We start from the raw sequence: 22173 nt of genomic DNA, 5'->3' as shown, positions 1-22173 counted from the left end.
GTGGTATCTCAGCGACCCATGGGGAACCTATGGAAATCCTGATAGTATGGAAGTGATGGTGGGAGGCTGTAAATGGGCAGCAGAAAAGGGTCGTATGTGTTGTTTGCTAGAAGGGGAGTGTGGAGACCACCCTCAGGTGCATGTAGAAAGGGTGAGAAGGTCAGAGATGGGCACTCAGAAACCAGACTCTGCTCTCAGCAGGGACTGCTCTCTTTTTACAGTAACATCATCCTCTAGCTAGAAGAGGCAGGAGCCTCAGAGATCTGGGAACGAGACAGATAGATAAGAAAACTTCATTAATTTGTTTATTTTCCTTTTCAGACTGTCTCCTCTCTTGTCTCTGTCTGTTTTGTTCCTTGGTGAATTCCCCATATGTATGGGGAGGAAATGTCCAACAGCAGCTCCCTCAGTGAGTTCCTCCTCCTGCCATTCGCAGACACGCGGGAGCTGCAGCTCTTGCACTTCTCACTCTTCCTGGTCATCTACCTGGCTGCCCTCCTGGCCAACGGCCTCATCATCACAGCTGTAGCCTGCGACCACCGCCTCCACACCCCCATGTACTTCTTCCTCCTCAACCTCTCCCTCCTCGACCAGGGCTCCATCTCCACGACCGTTCCCAAATCCATGGCCAATTCCCTGTGGAACACCAGGGCCATTTCCTATTTGGGATGTGTTGGGCAGGTCTCAAGTTTTACTATTTTCATATCAGCTGAGTTTTCCCTCCTCACAGTCATGGCGTATGACCGATACGTTGCCATCTGCAGACCCCTGCACTACGGGACCCTCCTGGGCAGTAGAGCTTGTGTTAGAATGGCAGCAGCTGCCTGGGCCAGCGGCTTTCTCAGTGCTCTCCTGCACACTGGGAACACATTTTCCCTACCCCTCTGCCAAGGCAATGTGGTGGAGCAGTTCTTCTGTGAGATCCCTCAGATCCTCAAGATCTCCTGCTCAGACTCCTACCTCAGGGAAGCTGGGCTTCTGGTGGTTAGTGTCTCTTTGGGCATTGGGTGTTTCACTTTCATTGTAGTGTCCTATGTGCAGATCTTCACTGCTATGCTGAGGATCCCCTCTGAGCAGGGCCGGCACAAAGCCTTTTCCATGTGCCTCCCGCACCTGGCCGTGGTCTCCCTGTTTCTCAGCACTGCAGTGTTTGCCTACCTGAAGCCCCCCTCCATCTCCTCGCCATCTCTGGATCTGGTGCTGGCTGTTCTGTACTCAGTGGTGCCTCCAGCCCTGAACCCCCTCATCTACAGCTTGAGGAACAAGGAGCTCAAGGATGCCATTAGGAAAGTGATTTCATGGACCTTTTTAAGCAGTGGTAATTTTTCCACATCTCTCCACAAATGACTCTTTCTGTATCCCGTAACTGGATTGAGCATTGTTTCTTCATGTTATTTTTATTATGACTTTTACTAGTGATAATAGTTGTTATCATGTTCCTACATAACTACTTGTATTCATTCCCCTTTTTACGGTATCTGCTCTGTCTCTCCTTATACCCTAAGTTGTGTCAATGCTGGACAAGGACTGGCTCCATAACAGTATCTCTATAATAAAGTAATTTCTATCAGTACAGTGCATGAAAGCTGGGCTTTTCCTCCAAAGCTGGTGTCAAGAACAGGCCCAAGGACTTGCATCCCTCCAGGGCCTGCTGCACAGGATTCTCCATGGGTTCAGCAACACAGAGCTCAGAATCATGTAATGATCTTTCAGAGACCAAGGGCTGATTTGAGAATTCACCTATCAGAGTCCAAGGATAGTGGAGAGGCTGAATGGTCATGGATTTACACATGCACAGCTCTCCTACGTATTAAGGCACAGTGTCAGACGGCTGTTCTCATGAAGGGGAAGCTGGCGGTGTCAGGAGAGCACAGGGATCTTCCTGGGACAGCATCTGCCTGGGATGGACTGTGAGTAGAGCCTCATAAAGAGGGAGGTCCTCGAAGATGGAGTTTCTTAGAGGTAAAGCACTGGGTATTCGCAGACAAAAGAGGACTCTTCAGTCTCAGGAGAGGCAGTGAGGACTCAACTGTCAGGAAGAAGGGAGAACGGAGAGCCCTCTGGGTCACCATCTATCAAATACCAGGGGCAGGATGTATAGGCACAACTGGACACAACGAGCACCCTTGGAAATGCCCTGCAGTCCAGGTGCCCTGGACTGTGCAGTCATCTGCAGTCCCCTGGAGGGATTAGAGGTCGTGATACCCATTTGGTTGAGTCTGACTCCTACCCCTGGTCACAGGAGCAGTGAAATGTCACCCTTAGCCACTTCATTCCCTGTCTCCTCCCTCCATATCCTTCCCAGCTCTGGATCTCTCTGCACTGGCCATTCTGTACTCAGTGGTGCCTCCAGCACTGAACCCCCTTGTCTACAGCACGAGGAATAAGGAGCTCAAGGAGGCACTGAGGAAACTTCCTCAATGGGTACAATGTCAGTGCCAAAACTGTCCTGTGTGCAGTCACTTGTCATTCCCATGTACTTGGCTTGAAACGTGCTCTTCATTTATTTATTTCTGATTTTTTACTCTTAGAATCATAGAATCATAGAATCATAGAATGCTTAGGGTTGGAAGGGACCTCTAGAGATCATCTAGTCCAACCCCCCTGCATACGCAGGGACACCTAAAGCACGTGGCACAGGACTGCATCCAAGCGGGTTTTGAAGATCTCCAGAGAAGGAGACTCCACAACCTCTCTGGGCAGCCTGTTCCAGTGCTCTGTCACCCTCACTGTTAAGAAATTTTTCCTTAAGTTCCTATGGAATTTTTGATGTTTCAGTTTCCGGCCATTTCCTCTAGTCCTATCAGTGGCCACCACTGAAAAGAGACCATCCCCGTCCTCTGCACTCCCTCCCTTGAGGTATTTATATACACTGATTAGATCCCCTCTCAGCCTTCTCTTCTCCAGGCTGAACAGGCCCAGCTCCCTCAGCCTCTCCTCATAGGGCAGATGTTCCAGGCCCCTGATCATCCTTGTAGCCCTGCGCTGGACTCTCTCCAGCAGCTCCACATCCCTCTTGTACTGTGGAGCCCAGAACTGGACACAATACTCCAGATGCGGCCTCACCAGGGCTGAGTAGAGGGGCAGGATCACCTCCCTCGACCTGCTAGAGATGCTCTTCTTAATGCAGCCCAGGATCCCATTGGCCTTCTTGGCCACGAGGGCACACTGCTGCCTCATGGTCAACTTGTCGTCCACCATGACACCCAGGTCTTTCACCGCAGAGCTGCTCTCCACAAGCTCGGTCCCCAGCCTGTACTGGTGTCTGGGGTTATTCCTCCCCAGGTGCAGGACCTTGCACTTGGCCTTGTTGAATTGCATGAGGTTTTTCACCGCCCAGTTGTCCAGTCTGTCCAGGTCCCTCTGGATGGCAGCACAGCCCTCTGGGGTATCGGCTACTCCTCCCAGTTTGGTATCATCAGCAAACTTGCTGAGGGAGCACTCTGTGCCTTCATCCAGGTCATTGATGAATAAATTGAACAGGACTGGACCAAGGACTGACCCCTGGGGGACCCCACTAGCCACAGGCCTCCAACTAGACTCTGCACCGCTGATCACCACTCTCTGGGCCCTGCCATCCAGCCAGTTCCTAATCCATCTCACTGTCCACTCATCTATCCCACACTTCCGGAGCTTGCCCAGGAGGATGTTGTGAGGGACGGTGTCAAAAGCCTTGGTGAAGTCGAGATAGACGACATCCACCGCTCTCCCCTCGTCTATCCAGCCGGTCATTTCATCATAGAAGGCTATCAGGTTAGTCAGGCAAGATTTTCCCTTGGTTTTCCCTTTCCCTTTCCCTCTTACATTCTTGATAAAATAATAATAAATAATTATTTGAAATATATTACAGCAATACAGCAGGAACAAAAGTTGGACTAGGGAAAATACGGGCCTGCTGCTAAATGGGCCAAGAGCCCTGGTGAGAGAGGACACAGAAAAGGCTGCCTTTGCCGCAGGCTTTAATGCTAAGAGTGACCCTCAGGAATCCTGGGCCCTGGAGACCATGGAGAAATGGAGAAAGGAAGACTTTCCCTTGCTGGAGGAGGATCTGAGTAGCGCTCACTTCAGCAAACTGGACACCCACAAAACCATGGGCTCTGAGGGACTCTCTTGCACTGTTCACTGCCGACATCTGACAGAGCTCCATGAACTGGAGAAATTGAGTCCCACCATTTACACAACTTGTACTTCAGACCCTTGGCAAGTGACCTTTACGCATCAGAGACTCTCTGAGCACCCCCTAATAGATTGAAAAAGGAGTTCACATTGGAATACTGCATTTTTTTCACTGCATCTTGCACTGCTTTCATGCCTCCTGATGGTTAGCTTGCTTCCCTTTACCCCTTCTCTGTTTGTCACACTGCACCATTGCATGTGTCACGATCACATCTCAAAGTGCACAAGTGGCAATTTCTCCTCTGGTGTTATTCCTGTGTTTCACACCTCAGACAACTTCACCTGCCACCTGTATGGTCAAAGTGACAACTGGGAATAGAAGAAGCTGAGCACAAGGAAGGACCTTGCTATACCTTGCTTGGTCTTGTTACAGGCATTGCCTGGTTCAGGCTGGGCTGCTTTTTCTTGGAGAGCAGCAAGAGAAGAGGCATCTTTCCATTCTTTTAAAAGTCATCAGGCAACAATTTGCATGGTGCTTGTAACACACACTTGCTACTCAGGGCCATTATGGCCAGGGCATGCAAAGGAGCACGATGAGAAAGAAGAGCACCGGCACAGCTCTGGGGCAGACGGCAGACAAGGTGACGGAAATAACCAGCCACGACTGGAAAGAATGGTCTTATTTCACTATTAATATTAAGGTCTTATTTCACTATTAATATAAAGGCAGTACAGAATAATACATTTAACAAAATAAGCTTATTACACACTGGTTTTAGAAACAGACAAAATAAGCAAGGTAATGCACCTAACCATTAGTATACGAGAAAGAGAATAGTGATTAAGAGATACATCACCAATTGCCTAAATATGCCATCATATTTCATCATCATCCAGATCCGCAGTCGCTAGGGAGTCCCTGTTAGGCGAGGATTTGGAGAACCTTCCTGGCAACTGGGAGGTCTTACGTGGTGCATCCACCCGGGAGGTCTCCAAAATTGTGGCAAGAGTGTCTATCTTTTATAGAGCCAAATCAGCAAATCATGATAACTAGCATTTTGTTTGTGAGCGGTGACATCTGATGTGGCAGATGTCCCCATCCCTATCATGTGGGATGGGGATCTAGTCGGAGCCCAGGCCTTGGATGGGAGGGTTCCCTTCAAGGTCAAAAACAGCCGCACAAGAGTTTAAAAAAGCTAAAGTTTAATGAGCCTCTGTGCAAGCTGGCATGAGCAGTCCTACAGGCGAGTGTTGTGTACTGCAAAGGCAGTGCCGTATTCATCTCTAAGTCAACTCCGACTCGGGCCTGTCATTCAGGCCCTGGCACTTCAGTTCCTCACATTCCACTCTGTCGTGACACACAAGGTTATATTCCTCCCCACATTGTGGGGCTGCCAAGAGATTTCCTTGGTAGTGGGAAGCAGCATGAAAAGAGGAAACAGGACCAAAATACAGCTTGGGAAACTCAGATTGGGCAATAGGATGAAGAAATATAACTTGAAGGGTAGAGCAGTGGTGCTACAGGGCACCCAGAGTGAGTCTGTCACCACCCATGGCTTTGTGTTTCAAGAAACAGCCACTGAGGATGGAAAAGCCATCAAGGAAGGGAAGGAGAACCTCTTGTGAGAACTAGCTGGGGAAGCAGATTGGGTGTCCATAGTCTGCAGGGACACAGGAGAAGGTCTAGGATGACCTGTGGTAGAGATGGCCAAGGGCACTGCCAAGGCCCCAACAGAATGGAGGTCTTTATCCTCTTGACTATGGCTGTTGTGTCTGTCACCGAGGCCTACCCCGAATCATCAGGACTTCTTTACCCCCCTTTATCCTTCTGGGGACCCAGGGAGGTGTTGTGTGCTTGTCCTGCACTCAGCATCGCACACCCTCACCCACACAGTGATGCCGGGGAGGATGTGGGCAACACATGGAGGAAAGGATCTCCCTTCCCTGGGTTTCTCTGCCTGTGCTCTGCCATTTTCCTTGATAAAACACATCAAGGGTGTATTCGGCATCAGAGCCACATGAGTTTTTCCTCTCCCTATTACCAATGATTGTATTTTGTAGCTTTAATCAGCCCCTGGTGAGTTGTTGTAGTTAATGGCCTCAGTGGGATCCATTAATGCTCTACAAAACTTTAGGGTTTCCTTCTGGTTTTGACTTCTTCACTGATTTTTTCAATCTCCTTTCAATAGCTGCAATTCATGGACTCAGCTCCAAGTACTGCATGGAGCTCATTAAAAAGCAAAAAGTCCTGATACACCAGGACTCTCTTTGCAATTTCCTTCAAGTGTCCATGGCTAATTGGAGAGGTTTCAGGATTGTAGCTTAAAGATGAAGACAACAATCATATACAAGTATTTCATCTTTTTATGGTTTTGCATTATTATTCCAAAGAATAGGTGATAGCACACTGCCAATTCGCAGCCATCCAGAGTGACTCCTAATAAAGTCAGGAAATGCAGGAAAAGCATTGTCCCAGAAATAAGGCACTGTATGCACAATCTTCCTCCCCATCTCCCCAGCCCTGCCATTTCTCTCATCAGTCTCTTGGGAATTCAAATCACTCTTGTTGAAAGCTAGCCTTAGTCCACCAAGGTCTGCATTGAATGTTAGAGCTCAGCTGCCCCAATTCCCACCTGCTTTATTCAGACAACTGGCTGCAAACAGGCATAGGAGGATCTTGTTTTAGTTACAAGGAAACAAAAAAGAGCAAAGTATAGTTTCATGGAAAATAATGACACGCTTTGAATGTGCGCTAAGTCAATACAACCCATACATACAGTTACGACTTGGCTAATGGGGCAAACTACAGAGAGACAGAGCAAGCTTTAGCCTCCCTAAAGGGCAAACCAGCCGCTGGGTCTCTGAGTGAACAGAGTATCGGGAGGAGTCACAATGTGTCCAGATGGTGTCCTAAGGGGATGTGAAATTGCCAGTTTAAGCGGGACGTGGGAATGGGAGACTTAGGTAGATGCACAGGAGACAGGGAGAGAACGCGCCAAGACGCCCAGCATGCAGAGCTGAGCTCACAGCATCACTGATGAGCTGCCACAAACTGAATAAGCAACCCAAAGAAGTCCTTCCTTTGGCAGTGACTTGGAAAGCCACATCTCTGGCAGGGTTCCAGGGAGATAGGGTTTCTCTTTTTCAAGATGGTCCCCAGGACTATGCAGAGATGAGGAAGAGCAGGAAGGGCGTTTGCAGCGATGTTCCTCAACTTCATCAGCTGCAGAGCAGGGAGCTGGTCATTTCACAAACTGCTGATGGAGTCAAATGAAATGGGGACTAATGAGTGAGATGGGGACTGCTGGATCAACACCCACAGCCTGGAACTCAGTTCTTGTTCCCAGGGATCCTGCTGCTCTCCAACAAGGCTCCCAGCTTCAGGAGCTCCTTCCCAAGGTGTCACACGGAAACTGTCACTGATAGGGCAGAAGGGGAGAATCCAGGGCAGGTTTCCCTGGCACTGGCTGCCCCTCTTCTCCCCCACGCCGGGGTGGGCAGTGCTGGCTGAGCCCAACACAGCAGCTCACACAGCCCCCCAGGCCCCCACACCAGCACCCCCAGCACCCGCAGCCCCGAGCTGGGCTCCCCTCCCTGCCCCGGCCCCGCACAGACCCCAGCACAGCCAAGAGCCCCGCGGGGCCTCACAGCCAATGGCTGCGCTGGGCACGAGGAGGTCACTGCTGCCGCAGCCCCTGATAGGCCAGCTGCAGGGGAGAGGGCGTGGCTGCTGCTTGGGAGGTCCCCGCTGCGGGCAGAGCTGATTGGGCAGCAGCAGGGCTGGCTCTGCCTGGTGACTGTGAGGTCACCGCTCCCGCAGCGCCTCATTGGGCAGCAGCCGGGCCCTGCGGGGCTCTGCGCTGCTGAGATCATCTCCGCGGAGCAGCTGCTGAGCCCGGGCTGGGCTCCTGGCGGGGAAGGGCTGGGGAGGCCATTGCTGCCCTGGAGGGCAGGGCCAGAGAGCTGGGCGGGACGGCGCTGTGACGTCATGTCTTTGTGAGTGCCTGATTGGCCGGCAGCAGGCAGGCAGGCGTGGGCGGTGGGTGGGGGGTCTCTGTGGTGAGAGGAGCTGAGAGGGCAGCAGTGGTTCCTGTGTGGGGAAGGGGGTTGAGGAAGCTGCTGTCTCTGAAGGCCACAGGCAGCAGCAGGGATGTGGTGGGTTTGCACCTGTGAGGTCACCTCCGTGTGAGCAGCTGGGTTTGGGGTTTAGGCTTTAGGGTTGTGATCAGTGGCACAGTGCCTAGTTGGAGACCTGCAACTGTTGGTATCAGAAGTCAGTCAAAACCTGTTCAGTTTATTAATCAGTGACCTGAAGGGACAGAGTGCAACCTCAGCAGGTTTGCTGAGGATAGAAAAGTGGGAGGAATGGCTGATAGCCCAGAGGTCTGTGCAGGCTTTAAGAGGACCTGGACAGCCTGGAGACTTAGGGGTAGAGGAACATCATGAAGTTCAACACGGGCAAGTGCAGGGTCTGGCAGCTAGGGAGGAATAACCCCATGCACCTGGACAGGCTGGGGGTTGACCTGTTGGAGAGCAGCTCCACAAAAAGTGACCTGGGAATCGTGGTTGGCAACAAATTGAGCATGAGCCATCAGTGTGCCCTTGTGGCCACTGCTACTAGTGGCTGAGGTCTAACGGTACCCAGAGTGCCCCCACAATATTGCAATGGCAGGAGATGTCTTTGGGTGGCCACTAGCTCCAGGCTGTGGTGTTTCACTGCGGGTGCAGGAATCGCCCTCCACTGCCCCTTCCCTGGGCCTCCTGGGTCCCCAGTGCCTCTCTGGGGATTGCAGAGCCCTCCTTTCCCCATGTGCACCTGGGTTTACTGCTCTACCTTCTGGTCCCTGCACTGTGAGTCATCCCTGTTTTGTTAAAGCTGCACTCAGTGCCCACTCCCAGGCAAACCCTGTGCCTGAAGATCCCCTGGGGGTTCTCTCATCAGCACAGTCACGTGAGGGGCAGCCTGGCACAGGCAATGCAGAGACCATTGCCTGTCTGCAGTGGTCACTGAGAGATGAACCCTGGATTGAGGCTAACAGATCACCCTGGAATGCTGAGGTCATCCCCTGGATCTCATGGAGTTCACAAGCAGAAGAGCAGGCCCATTTGTGGTTCCACACCCTTCGGCATATTTTTTGATTCCAGTTTCTAAAGAGAGGCCAGATTCAGGACCGTCATAGGGCAGATCCCCTTTTATTATGGAAATGTTATTCTGGAATCCAGCTGTGGCTTAAGGGAGCCCAAGGACTGGTCCTGCCTGTTCTTCCAGGGTATGAGGAAAAACAAGCTTCTCTCTTCCAGGTTATGAGAGTTCCTGGGCCATATCTGCAGAATAAAGCATGGAAGGACAGCACGGAAATGAGAAGGACAGCTCTAAATAGAGAAAGTCCTGCTGCCCTCATGGAATGTGTCCAGGAAAGATGAACTGCCATGGGAAGGCTGCCTCTAGACTTTCCTTCAATTCACTCATGTTTAGTTTTGTGTGTTGGAGCTTTGAATGGAGCCATGGAAAGCTGTGGTGACATTTGGTTGCCATTTCTGTCATATTAGAGAGATTTGAGATGACACTCTAACCATAGGCACGAGAGCTGAGATCTCCTAAACAACACTGGACCCCTGGTCTCAGCCCACCTGCCCTTGTCCCGCCGTGACTCTGTACCCCAGAGGTCCCTTGGTGTCAGTGCTGGAAAAGACGCTGCAGAGGGAAACTCTCCTCCCTGCACTGGGCACATCCAAGGGAGCTCAAAGAAGCGGCTCAGAGAATCCCTGCTCTCTGCTAGTGAAGGGGGAATCCTGGCTTCCTGCTTTATCATGGTCTGTGTTTAAGGGCTAAATGAGAGATTCCTGTGCAGACGTGACAAAAGCTAGGTATCTTTATTTTATTATTTATTATTTTAAGATGGATGTAAAAGAGAGAGGTAAAAATGAAAGAAATGGATGAAATACAGCCTTGATGCCAGATATCCTGGTGAGTGAATGAAACAGTTGTTATCACTGACCTTGTACCCACTGCATGAGTTTCCTCAGTGCCTCCTGGAGCTCCTTGTTCCTCATGCTGTAGATGAGGGGATTCAGGGCTGGAGGCACCACCGAGTACAGAATGGACACAACCATATCTAGAAGTGGGGAGGAGATGGAGGGGGGCTTCAGGCAGGTAAACAATGCAGTAATGGCAAACAAGGAGACCACAGCCACGTGCGGGAGGCACATGGAAAAGGCTTTGTGCTGGCCCTGCTCAGAGGGAATCCTCAGCACGGCTCTGAAGATCTGCACATAGGACACCACAATGAAAGTGAAACACCCAAAGACTAAACAGGCACTAACCACAATAATCCCAGCTTCCCTGAGGTAGGAGTGTGAGCAGGAGAGCTTGAGGATCTGGGGGATCTCACAGAAGAACTGCTCCACCACATTGCCTTGGCAGAGCGGAATGGAAAATGTGTTCCCAGTGTGCAGGAGAGCATGGAGGAAACCACTGGCCCAGGCAGCTGCTGCCATTTTGACACAAGCTCTGCTGCCCAGGAGGGTCCCATAGTGCAGGGGTCTGCAGATGGCAACGTAGCGGTCGTAGGCCATGACAGTGAGGAGAAAATACTCTGCTGACATGAAAATAGTAAAACTTAAGACCTGCCCAACACATCCCAAGTAGGAAATGGATCTGGTGTCCATTAGGGAATTGTGCATGGATTTGGGGATAGTGGTGGAGACCGAGCCAAGGTCGAGGAGGGAGAGGTTGAGGAGGAAGAAGTACATGGGGGTGTGGAGGCGGTGGTCGCAGGCTACCGCTGTGATGATGAGGCCATTGGCCAGGAGGGCAGCCAGGTAGATGCCCAGGAAGAGCGAGAAGTGCAAGAGCTGCAGCTCCCGTGTGTCTGCAAATGGCAGGAGGAGGAACTCATTGAAGGAGCTGCTGTTGGACATTAGCTCCCTGCAGTTATGTGTTCCTGTCTAAGGAACAGAAAACAATGAAAAGTTAGGAGGGACTTTACAAGAAATAAAATTCCAAAGTCATTTCCTTTATGACACTGCCCACCATTGCCTCTCTTCAGTAAGAGTGTCTTAGTGCAGTTCCTTTGCTTGAGCTCCATTTTCACTGGTTGAGTGTGCTGTGAGGAGCAGAGACCTCAACTCGTGAGCTGTCTGTGCTGAACAGTAGTGGGAAGTGGGGAACGGAGGCCACACTTTTGGATGTTCTACCTTTTCTGACAGGTGAGATCCATTCAAGATATAGATGAGCTCTTCAGCATCTTTACTTCCAAGGGTAAGCAAAGAGGTTTGAGGAACAGTAATTTTTAGTCTGTTTGAGATGTCCTTATCGTTCCTTGGGCGTATTCCCCAAAGGACAAGTCCTTCACATTTCAACTCTGAGTCCTTAGAGGAATACATCCACAGTCACTTATGTGCAGAGTCGGGACATCTCGTTTGTCTGTTAAGTTTCGTTCCCAGATGTCCTGTGCACCGGTCTCCTTGAGCTAGAGTGTCATTGTGCTCATATGGTGCCCTAAAAGGAGACAGGCCCTGCTGAGAGCAGAGCAGTGCAGTTTCCAAGTGCCCATCTCCACCTTTCTCACCCTGTCTCCACACACCTAAGGGAGGGCTCCACACTCCTGGCCAAAGACGCACAGGGCTCATTCCAGCTGCTCCTGGACAGCCTCCCACCACCACCTCCGTACCCTCAGCATCTTGGCAGCTTCCTCACGGGTCACCCAGGTATCACAGAATGGCCATGAGACAGCAGAGCCTTTCTGGAGGGAAGGGGGCAGCCTGGCGGGACGCCACAGGGCAAGAGCCAAAGGACTGGCAACACTGAAGAGGGGATCTCCTTAAGGGAGAGTCAGCTCAATTCCCAGACCCAGGGACTGCTTTTCCTGTAGCTCTACAGGGTAGGCTTGGGAAGAACCTCATTCCCATTCAGACCCCTCTGTTCCACACCTTGCAGCATCAATGTCTGAAGTGCAGCTGAAAACACTCAACCACGGAAAGCTGAGAGCAAGAACAGGAGCAGCATGGACAGGAGAAGAATTAAGGAGCAACACCTTCAATGTGCTGCGTGGAGGAAGGGAGAGGGACAGGGAGGCATTGTGGAAAACCTTCACCTTACCAGATGGGTACGTCACCTCACAGAGGGGGACACCTTAGTCCCTTGGTGGGGAGGCTGGAGATGGTCCCGTGGCAGGAGAGATCGCCCAGGTCTGGCTGCAGAGGAGGCAGCTCCTGCCCTGCACTTCCTGCCCCTTCCCTGCCCATCTCTGCTGCCTGCAGCTGTCCCTGCCGGCAGCCCTTCCTCTGTCCCTGGGTCTTGTCCCTGCCACTGCTCACAGATCCCATATGACCCTATCTGTGCTCAGCTCTGCCCTGCACAAACCTCTGGGCAATGTCCAAGGGAAGCTCTGCAGTTGCAGGTCCTAAGAAGGAGGTTACAGAAAGTCCTAGCAGGCCACAAAGATGATATTGATGCTGCCTCTAGACTAAGGGGGGATGAAGGAGCTTGCTGAGGTTTCTCACACACCTATTAATCTTTCAGAGTGAAGGTTTAGGACTCCCACTTCTTTGTCAAAACAGAAAACCTGTTCCTTCATTCTCCTTGCCATGATAAGGACACTGAAAGAGCAGAGACATGAAGGAAAGCTCCTTCCCTTCCAAGCAGCCCTTCTCTTGATCTTCTCCTGTAAAGGACCCCTCGCACATGCCCTGTGTATGAGCTGGAGCTGTGAGCAGACTTCACTCTGCAGCAGCCTCTTAGCAGCAGAATGAACCTGCCCTCACGGGTGTCTGTCTCCCCACGCAGCGCTTCCCCGCAGCGCTGTGGGGAGCACCCTGGGCAGTGCTGCCCCTCGCAGGCTGCAGAGTCACTGTCCCGGGCACACAGCACCCTGGGCCTGGGGGATGCTGCTCTGAATCACAGCCCATGCAGAGCTGGGTGCAGACCGCAGCTTCACACCCCTGTGTCTTCCCCGTGAGAATGGAGCAGGATGCCCTGTCCCTGTGAGCGTGTGGCAGGGAATCCCTGCTCTGAAGCATCTCCTCCTCCTGCTAAACCCTGGATACTCCAGGAGAGAGACCTTTAAAATCTCAAACCATAATTACATGCATTGAGTTCAGAAGAGACCTCCAGGAACATCAGCAGATTTGCCCCGCTCACCGTGTCAAGGGCTGGAAAGGTTTCTCCCACAACAAGCTCTCCTCTCTCCTTCACACTGCCGTTCCCCTCTCGCTGCCTTCTCTCCTCCCCTGTCCGCAGCAGCAGGCAGTGCCCGCAGCCCTGCTGCTCTTGGCACAGGAGCTGCTCCTGCACTCGGCTGTCTCTGGGCAGTGCTGCCAGGCTGCCACGAGCTGCCTCCGTCCCAGGAGCCTGGCCCCGCTCAGGAGCAGAGGCCCAGCTGAACTCACCAATTTCTCTGTCCCTTGTGCCCCATCCTCCTGGGGAATGTTCCCTCAAGAAAACTAAAATAATCATCTGTTTTCCTTTTCGCGTGAGTGGAGAGGGATTCCAACATTGCAATTTATTTCATCAAGTAATGAGGAGCTATGAAAGTTGTGAATGTCCCACTCTGGAAGAATGATTTTCATCTCACAGTCAGACAGGAATGCCTAGATGGGACAAAAGTGAGCTCACTGAGACATGGTTCAGGTTTTGATTAGGATTAATCAATGTGGGCATTACAGAATTCAGACCCCCCAGGCTTGGGTCTGAAGTGATATTTTGATTTTTCCTGTAAATTCCACAGACACCATCGGTGGGATTCCCCTTGCCAAAAACAAAGTGAGCACAACACAGAGGTGTGCATGTGTGCTCTGTCTAAGATCCCACTATAATCATAGGGATAATCATTGCAGATGGAAGAGTCAGTCTCTTACACACAGATATCTGGTGACAATTAAAGAGATAGATGTGGTCCAAAGCAGATGTGCCACACACAGATGTGGTGTCAGTGTCTACTTGCTCTGATGCAGGAATTGGGGGACCTGCATCATCCTAGAGGATGAGGTGAGGATCATGTGGGGAATTGTCTTGGTTATCTGAAATGACCTCTTGGTGCCAAACACAACTAGAGCCCCACTCAGTCCAGCTGAGGCATAGGAAGATTTGAGTATTAACCAGCAGCTCTTGTAATTCAGCACGGACACTTGATTTGATGGCATTGAAAAGTGCTGGGAGAGCCTTGTCATATGCCTGGGTTGTCCAGCTCAACCATATGTCTCTAGCAGATTGGACCTGCAGGGAAACTGTCCCCTTAGGAGTGCTTGCTGGGCAAGTGCTGCAGGGAATCCTAGGGTTCTATCCCAAACCCCAAATAAATGAAATCCAGCACTGTCTTCAGGGAAAGTCCATCCCGTCTACATCCATGTGTGCTGCATAAATGAGAGGCACATCACACCAAGGTATCTTGAGATTCTTTGCTCTCTCAAACCCTTCTTGCTCTCCTCCCCTCAATTTCTGCTCACTCCATCATATGATATGAACAGGGACTGGGCTAATGAGGACCTCAGTGTGGCTGGATCACAGGCTGTCAAGGTCCATGGACATTGTCAGGGGCACCTTGTCCTTCCTGGAGATTTGTGCAATAAGTCTGTCATAGGCCCAGTATAGCCACAGAGTCACCTCAGGCAGAACTCCCTTTCCTGCTGTTTCTCAGTGCCCAGCTCTGTGTCCTCCTGGCCTCAGACACTGCTGGATTCACTTCCTTAGTAGGAAGCTACTTCCACCATTGCATTGTTCCTGCTATATATGAAGGCATGGCTCTGCTCTGAACTGGGCCACTGCATGCTCAGTGTCTTTGCCTCTTGGTAACAGGTTTCTCTGTGACCATTCTGTTCTCTGTGCCACAGCTGCAGCTCTATAGCCCAAATATGTGCAAGTGTAGGCAGCCTGAAATAGAGGCAGAAGCATGTGAAGATGTGCAAGCTGTCACAGGCCTGAAATATCATTGGAATGATGATCAATGGAAGATGAGGGAGGACGCCTTTTGTGTGAAGGAGCAGACTGGATGTGTGGAGCTCTTCCTTGGAAGAGGCAAGGTCTGAAGTGAGAGCTTGTGGGTGAGCATCTCAAGAGGGAGCTCTCCTATTTCTCGGCAGTATAAAAAAAGTCTGTGGATCACTGGCCCTGGTTCTTGTTGGGCAGACTTTAATCCCCCTACCATGACCTGGGAAGGAAAACTGCAGGGTGCAAGCAGTCTGGGAGACTTCTGGAGCACATCAAGGAGAACTTTTTTGCACAGCTGCCAGATGGGCTGATAAGGACGATGATTTCTGGGAGCTGGACATTTCAAACAAGGACAAACTGATCAGGGATGGGATAGTCTGTGTCTGCCTTGCCTGCTGTGACCATGAGAATCTGGAGTGCCTAATGCAGAGGGGAGTGCAGAAGGACAGTGGCAGAATGGAGACTGGGCTTCAGAAGAGCCGACTTCCCGGTCTGTTCAGGGGACTGGTGGGGGATCCCAGAGGAGGCAGCTCTCAAGGACATCAGAGCTCAGGAAAGCCAGCAGGTCTTTAAGGACAGACCTGCCAACCATAAGGATGGGCCATTCCGATACTCACTAAAACTATCAGATAGCTCGGGGCACTCAAACCAGCAGATACCCCTGGGGTAAACTGGGATCTCATTACTTATCTCCAGGCTAATAGGGCAATGTAGAGGAGAAAAAAAGGCAGAGGCAAAGGCAGAGGCATTTAGAAATATTGCCCAGCATCACATTACAAGGACAAGTGCAGGGTCCTGCACCTGGAGAGGAATAACCCCAGACACCAGTATAGATTAGAGGTTGACCTGCTGGAAAGCAGCTCCACAGAGAGGGATTTGGGAATCCTGGTTGACAAGTAGTTAACCATGATTCAGCAATGTGCCCTTGTGGCCAAGAAGGCCAATGGCATCCTGGCCTGCATCAGGAGGAGTGTTGCCAGCAGATGTTGCCCCCTCTCCTCAGCTCTGGTGAGGCCTCACCTGGAGTACTATGTGCAGTTCTGGGCTCTGCAGTACAGGAGGGACATTGAGTTTCTCGAGAGGGTGCAGAATAAAGCCACCAAGATGATTAAGGGTCTGAAGCATTTATCGTATGAGGAAAGACTAAGCGAGCTGGGCCTGTTTAGTCTGGGGAAGAGAAGACTGAGAGGAGATCTGATCAACATGTAGAAGTAAGTACCTTAGGGGTGACTCTAGGGAGGATGGGGCCAAACTCTTCTTGGTGGTGATCAGGGGTAATGGGTGCAAACTGAAACACAGGAAGTTCCATCTCCATGTGAGGAAGAACTTTACTGTGAGGGTGACAGAGCCCTGGCACAGGCTGCCCAGAGAGGCTGTGGAGTCTCCTTCTCTGGAGATCTTCAAAACTCACCTGGATGCCACCCTGTGTCACATGCTCTAGGTGTCCCTGCTTGAGCAGGGGAGTTGGACTAGATGATCTCTAGAGATCCCTTCCGATGTTAACCACTCTGTGATTCTGTGAACTTGCTGCTGGGGACAGTGCCCATCGTTTCCCTTACCACATCTTGAGAGTGCAATTCAGCCAAGTCTACATTAGCTCACCCATCAGACAGGGAAGGGAATTACTGCAGCACAAACAGCCTGGGAGTCATAAATTACTAATGCCACTGCTCTTGTTACACCATGCTTACTTGGGCACTGGGTTCATTTAGCAGCCTGAAAGATCTTGCTGGATTCCCTGGTCCAATGGTAGCTCGCTGCACATCTCTGCTCCTTGTCCACGTTTAATGGAGAAGATCATACTCACAGCAGCACAAATTAATGGTGCTAAGTGCTCCATCTCCCTCCTCTTGATTAAGGAGCTGCCTTTCTCCAGGGCTGCAGAGCTCCGCAGGTGTCAGCCCCTCCACGGGGCACCCTCAGCAAACCCTCTTGTCCCCGCCGCTGCTGCTGGCCCCTCACTGCTCTGGCAGCAGCGACCTCAGCGCCAGCACCCGCCGTGAGCCTCCTGCTGGCCCAGCAGCTCCTCGGGCAGGGGGACCTCGCTCGCGCACAGCCCAGCGTGGGCTGCTGCCGCCGCGGGCTGCAGGGACACCAGGTTCCTCGGCAGAGCCGCCCCGGCCAGGATGGGGCTGCTGACGTCACAACCAGCTGCGCGGCCTGGCCTATCAGGGGCTGCGGCAGCAGTGACGTCACCAGCCGACGCCCACGCGTCAGCACAGAGCCAGCCCTGCAGAGAGCAGGGACCTCCCGGCAGCGTCCCCGCAATGGCCTCCGTGTCCCTGCCCGCTGCTGAGACACCCCTGGCCTCACAGGCAGCGCCTGCTGCTGCCCCGGCAGCTCCGCGCGCACAAGGGACCTCCCCGCGTGTCTGCACCAGACCCCGCTGCCGGCCGCGCTGCTGCTGGGACAGGAGCGGCCTCAGAGCCCGTCCCCAGCCATGGGCCAGCGCTGGCCTCGCAGCTGCTCTGCCAGCAGGGACCTCCCAAGGAACTGCCCAGCCAGGCGCCTCTTGCTGGCCTGCCCGGGACTCAGCAAAGAGCAGAGCTCACGGTCACCCTCACAGACATGGATGGACCTGCTAATGCCTGGTGCTGTCCAGTCAGGAGCACAGACAATGTGACCCCCCTCCCAAGCAGGAGCAGTGCCATGTGCCTGCTGCTGGCCTCCCAGGTGCTTGCAAACATTGACTTGACCATCATCTGACTAGATGATCTCCAAACGTCCCTTGCAACCAGAGAAAGGTGCCTTCCGTCACTCAAGCCCCCTTGAAGCCTCTCTGCCCACCTGCAGACTGCTGGCAGAGCACCCCCTGAGGCCAAAGGTTCCTGCTAGGCAGAAGATGCCCTGAAGAACACGGTGGTGCAAAGCAGCTCTGCAAAGAAGGACCTAGGGGTCCATGATCTCCTGGTGTGCAGTAGGAAACCTGTTGCCAGGAGGTCAAGGGAGGTGATCCTGCTTCTCTACTAAGTCCTGGGGAAGCCACCCCTTGAGTCCTGTGTCCAGTGTTGGGCTCCCCACTACAAGAGGGGCATGAAGCTACTAGGGAGAGACCAGCACAGGACTGAAAAGTTGGTCAGGGAGCTGGAGCATCTCTCCTATGAGGAGAAGGTGAGAGAACTGAGCCTATTTTAGCCTGGAGAAGAGAAGGTTGAGAGGGGATCTTGTCAGGGTGTGCAAATACTTGAAGGGAGGGTGCCAAGAGCAGAAGAGGATGGCTCAGACTCTTTTCAGTGGTGACTAGTGATGGCACAAGAGGCAAGAGACACAAATTGAAGTACAGGAAGTTCTGCTGAATTTGAGGAAAAGCATCTTGACTGTGAAGGTGACAGAGCACTGGCATGGGTTGCCCAGAGAGTCACCTCCTCTGCAGATATTCCAGACCTGCCTGGACAGGATCGTGTGCATTGTGCTGTAGGTGACAGTGCTTGATCAAGAGGATTGAACTAGATCATCTGCGAAGCTCCTTCCACCCTCAACCCTTCTGTGATTCTATAAATGGTCTCCACTGGAATAGATCAGCTTTTTGATCTGTAGGGATCTGCCTGTCCCTCAGCTTTATTGTGAGGGCTGCTCTAGTAGGATAGAAGGCATCCAGGGTCATTAGAGATGATCAAGGAAATTCCTGACCTGGCCTCCCACTGAAGCTCTATCTCCAGTGATTCCATTAGGACCTTTAGGCCAGGAGCTTGCAAGCAGACCATGTGCATGCTTAGCCTGGTAAGGGGGAATCCCACCTGCCATGTATTTGTGGAGTTCATGAGTTAGCTGAATCCTTCTCCAAACCTGGCGCTTCTGAACAGACATGTGGAGCCCCAATAAGCCATCTGAATAAGTCATCTGAATCATATATGCACCATGTATCAACAAGCTCCCTTCTTATCCCTGTCTGGGTGTCCTGCCTAGTTAAGAGATGTGAATCAGGACTTCCCGTGGGACATTTCTAACTTTGGTAAATAATCATTATCTGATGAAATAAACTGCAATGTTGGAATATGTATCCCTGTACTCCTTAGGGAAGGAAAACAAGTGACTCTACTTGATGGAACATATCCCAGAGGGAGGAATCCCAAGGGACAGAGTAATTCATTAATTCAGCTGGGCTGCAGCTCGTGGCAGCCTGTCAGCACTGCCCAGAGACAGCCGAGTGCAGGAGCAGCTCCTGTGCCAAGAGCAGCAGGGCTGCGGGCACTGCCTGCTGCTGCAGACAAGAGAGGAGAGAGGACAGAGAGGTGAAAGGCAGCGTGGATGGGAGGACAGAGGAGAGCTCATGGTGGGAGCAATCTGTGACACGGTAAGTCACCGGCTGCAGGGTAATGCTATTGAGGTTTCTGGAGGGGTCTGCAGCACCCCTCCCAGCTGATGACTTTTCTTTTTTTGAGGACTGTTCTCCCTGCTTCTACTTTGCATACGAGGAGATGCTTCAGAACAGAAATTCCCTGTCCCAGCATCACAAGGCAGGGCATCATGGCTGCTTCTTCTGGAGCTGGTGCAGGACACTGAAGGCAATGTGCGCACACAGGTTCTTCATAGCACTGTTCGAATTCAGAGCAGTGTCCATGCGCCCCAGGGTGCTGTGTGCCCGGGGCAGTGATTCTGTGAGGATCAGCACTCAGCCTGCCAGGGCGCTGCAGGGAGAAGCTCTGGGTGGGAGGAGAGATCCCCCCTGGGCAGGTTCATTCTCCTGCTGAGAGGCTGCTGTGTGGGGTCAGGGCTGCTCACAGCTCAGCCTCACCCACACAACATATCTGGAAGGGGCTTTGCAAGAGGACACTCTTGGAAAGCTTCTATGAAAGGGACAGCAATATCCAGAGGCTAGGATTTTGTTTTGTATCTTTGACAAGGCAGCAAATGAATGGAACATTTTTGGTTCAGATGCCTGAAGGAGAGTTCTGCAGTGCTGCTGAGGGATCAATAGGTCTGGGAGGACTCCACAATATTCCTTCAACTGCCTTTTCACCTGTGGGCAGCAGCAATATCCCCTTTGCAGCTCTCCTCATTCTCATTGTGCTTAGTCTCACTCTGCTCTCAAGGGGAAGGGCTCCAGGGCATTTCTGACCTCCTCTGCAGTCAGATTTCCAGAACAGCAGAGCTGCCTCTCTCCTGCCATGTGCCTATTTCCCATTGCAAGGCACAGGGTCTGAGAACCACTGCCCTGGGAGTTCACCCTGTCTGGGAGGTGCAACCTGGGGACGGTGCTGCTCTGTCTCTCTGTCCTCCCTTGGCAGCAGTCACAGTGTTTCTCCTCATTTCCCTGCCTCTCCTTTCTGCTCTTGTCCTGGCAGTCAGCTGGGGCTTCAGCTACAAATTCAGATACTCACCCTGAGGTCCTGCCATGGAGGTGTCTGAAGAGGGGCAATGTGCCCAGGGTGCTGGGCAGCGTCATTGGAGGGGCTGCAAAGGGGTTGACTCTCCCTTTAGGAGACCCTGTGACTGTCAGGACACGTGACTGTCTCTGTTGTCCTGCTGGGGTTGTGAGGTGCCCTCCAGGGCAGGATTCAGTGCACAGAGTCTTTGCCATGTCAGGAGCAGAGTCCTCTTCTCTCCATCACATATCCACCTTGAACTTAGAGGGAGAGCAGAGTTAAATGCGTGCGAAGAAGAAATTACTGAGAGTTCAGATGGGGTTGAGAAGGATTTCTATGAAAAATGGAAAGTTTATTTCAGAGAAAATTCTTCTAAGCTATTATTGCCTTTTCTTCCCTACACAGTTTTCCTGAGCCCAATAGAACAGATGTCCAACAGCAGCTCCCTCAATGAGTTCCTCCTCCTGCCATTCGCAGACACGCGGGAGCTGCAGCTCTTGCACTTCTCGCTCTTCCTGGCCATCTACCTGGCTGCCCTCCTGGCCAACGGCCTCATCATCACAGCCGTAGCCTGCGACCACCACCTCCACACCCCCATGTACTTCTTCCTCCTCAACCTCTCCCTCATCGACCTTGGCTGCATCTCCACGACTGTTCCCAAATCCGTGCACAATTCTCTGTGGAACATGAGGGCCATTTCATACTTTGAATGTGCTGGGCAGGTCTTTTTCTTCCTTTTCTTCGTATCAACGGAGTATTCTCTCCTCACAGTCATGGCCTATGACCGCTATGTTGCCATCTGCAGACCGCTGCACTACGGGACCCTGCTGGGCAGCAGAGCTTGTGTCAAAATGGCAGCAGCTGCCTGGGCCAGCGGTTTTCTCTATGCTTTCTTGCACACCGGGAACACATTTTCCCTACCCCGCTGCCAAGGCAATGTGGTGGAGCAGTTCTTCTGTGAGATCCCCCAGATCCTCAAGCTCTCCTGCTCAGATTTCTACCTCAGGGAAGCTGGGATTATTGTGGTTAGTATCTGTTTAGCCTTTGGGTGTTTCATTTTCATTGTGGTGTCCTACGCGCAGATCTTGGCTGCTGTGCTGAGGATACCGTCAAAACAGGGCCGGCACAAAGCCTTTTCCACGTGCCTCCCGCACCTGGCCGTGGTCTCCCTGTTTCTCAGCACATGTGCATTTGCCTACCTGAAGCCCCCCTCCATCTCCTCGCCATCTCTGGATCTGGTGCTGGCTGTTCTGTACTCAGTGGTGCCTCCAGCAGTGAACCCCCTCATCTACAGCATGAGGAACAAGGAGCTCAAGGATGCCATTAGGAAAGTGATTTCATGGACCTTTTTAAGCAGTGGTAATTTTTCCACATCTCTCCACAAATGACTCTTTCTGTATCCCGTAACTGGACTGAGCATTGTTTCTTCATGTTATTTTTATTATGACTTTTACTAGTGATAATAATTGTTATCGTGTTCCTACACAACTACTTGTATTCATTCCCCTTTTTACAGTGTCTGCTCTGTCTCACCTGATACCCTCAATTGTGTTGAATGCTGGACAAGGACTGGCTCCCTAACAGTGTCTCTGTAATAAAGTAATTTCTATCAGTACAATGCGTGAAAGCTGGGCTTTTCCTCCAAAGCTGGTGTCAAGAGTAGGCCCAAGGACTTGCACCCCTCAAGGGCCTGCTGCACAGGATTCTCCATGGGTTCAGCAACACAGAGCTCAGAATCATGTAATGATCTTTCAGAGACCAAGGGCTGGTTTGGGAATTCCCCTATCAGAGTCCAAGGATAGTGGAGACACTGAATGGTCATGG

General features: G+C 51.9%; 2 protein-coding genes across 2 annotated transcripts; both read left to right on the top strand.

Moving 5' to 3' along the window:
• The first annotated feature begins 387 nt into the window (after positions 1–387).
• LOC148591971 (olfactory receptor 14C36-like) lies at positions 388–1347 on the top strand. Its single transcript, XM_088536384.1, has one exon. The coding sequence runs from the start codon at positions 388–390 to the stop codon at positions 1345–1347; it is 960 nt and encodes a 319-aa protein (XP_088392510.1).
• Positions 1348–20777: 19430 nt separating this feature from the next.
• LOC148591970 (olfactory receptor 14C36-like) lies at positions 20778–21737 on the top strand. The gene has a single exon (XM_088536378.1). The coding sequence runs from the start codon at positions 20778–20780 to the stop codon at positions 21735–21737; it is 960 nt and encodes a 319-aa protein (XP_088392504.1).
• Positions 21738–22173: the final 436 nt, after the last annotated feature.

The sequence above is a fragment of the Tinamus guttatus genome, unplaced genomic scaffold, assembly GCF_059628265.1.
Source record: "Tinamus guttatus ecotype Peru unplaced genomic scaffold, ASM5962826v1 Tinamus_guttatus_pri_ptg000660l, whole genome shotgun sequence".
NCBI classification, from domain to species: Eukaryota; Metazoa; Chordata; class Aves; order Tinamiformes; family Tinamidae; genus Tinamus; species Tinamus guttatus.
Note: the sequence above shows the minus strand (reverse complement) of the source record. Positions and strands in the feature narration are given on the sequence as shown.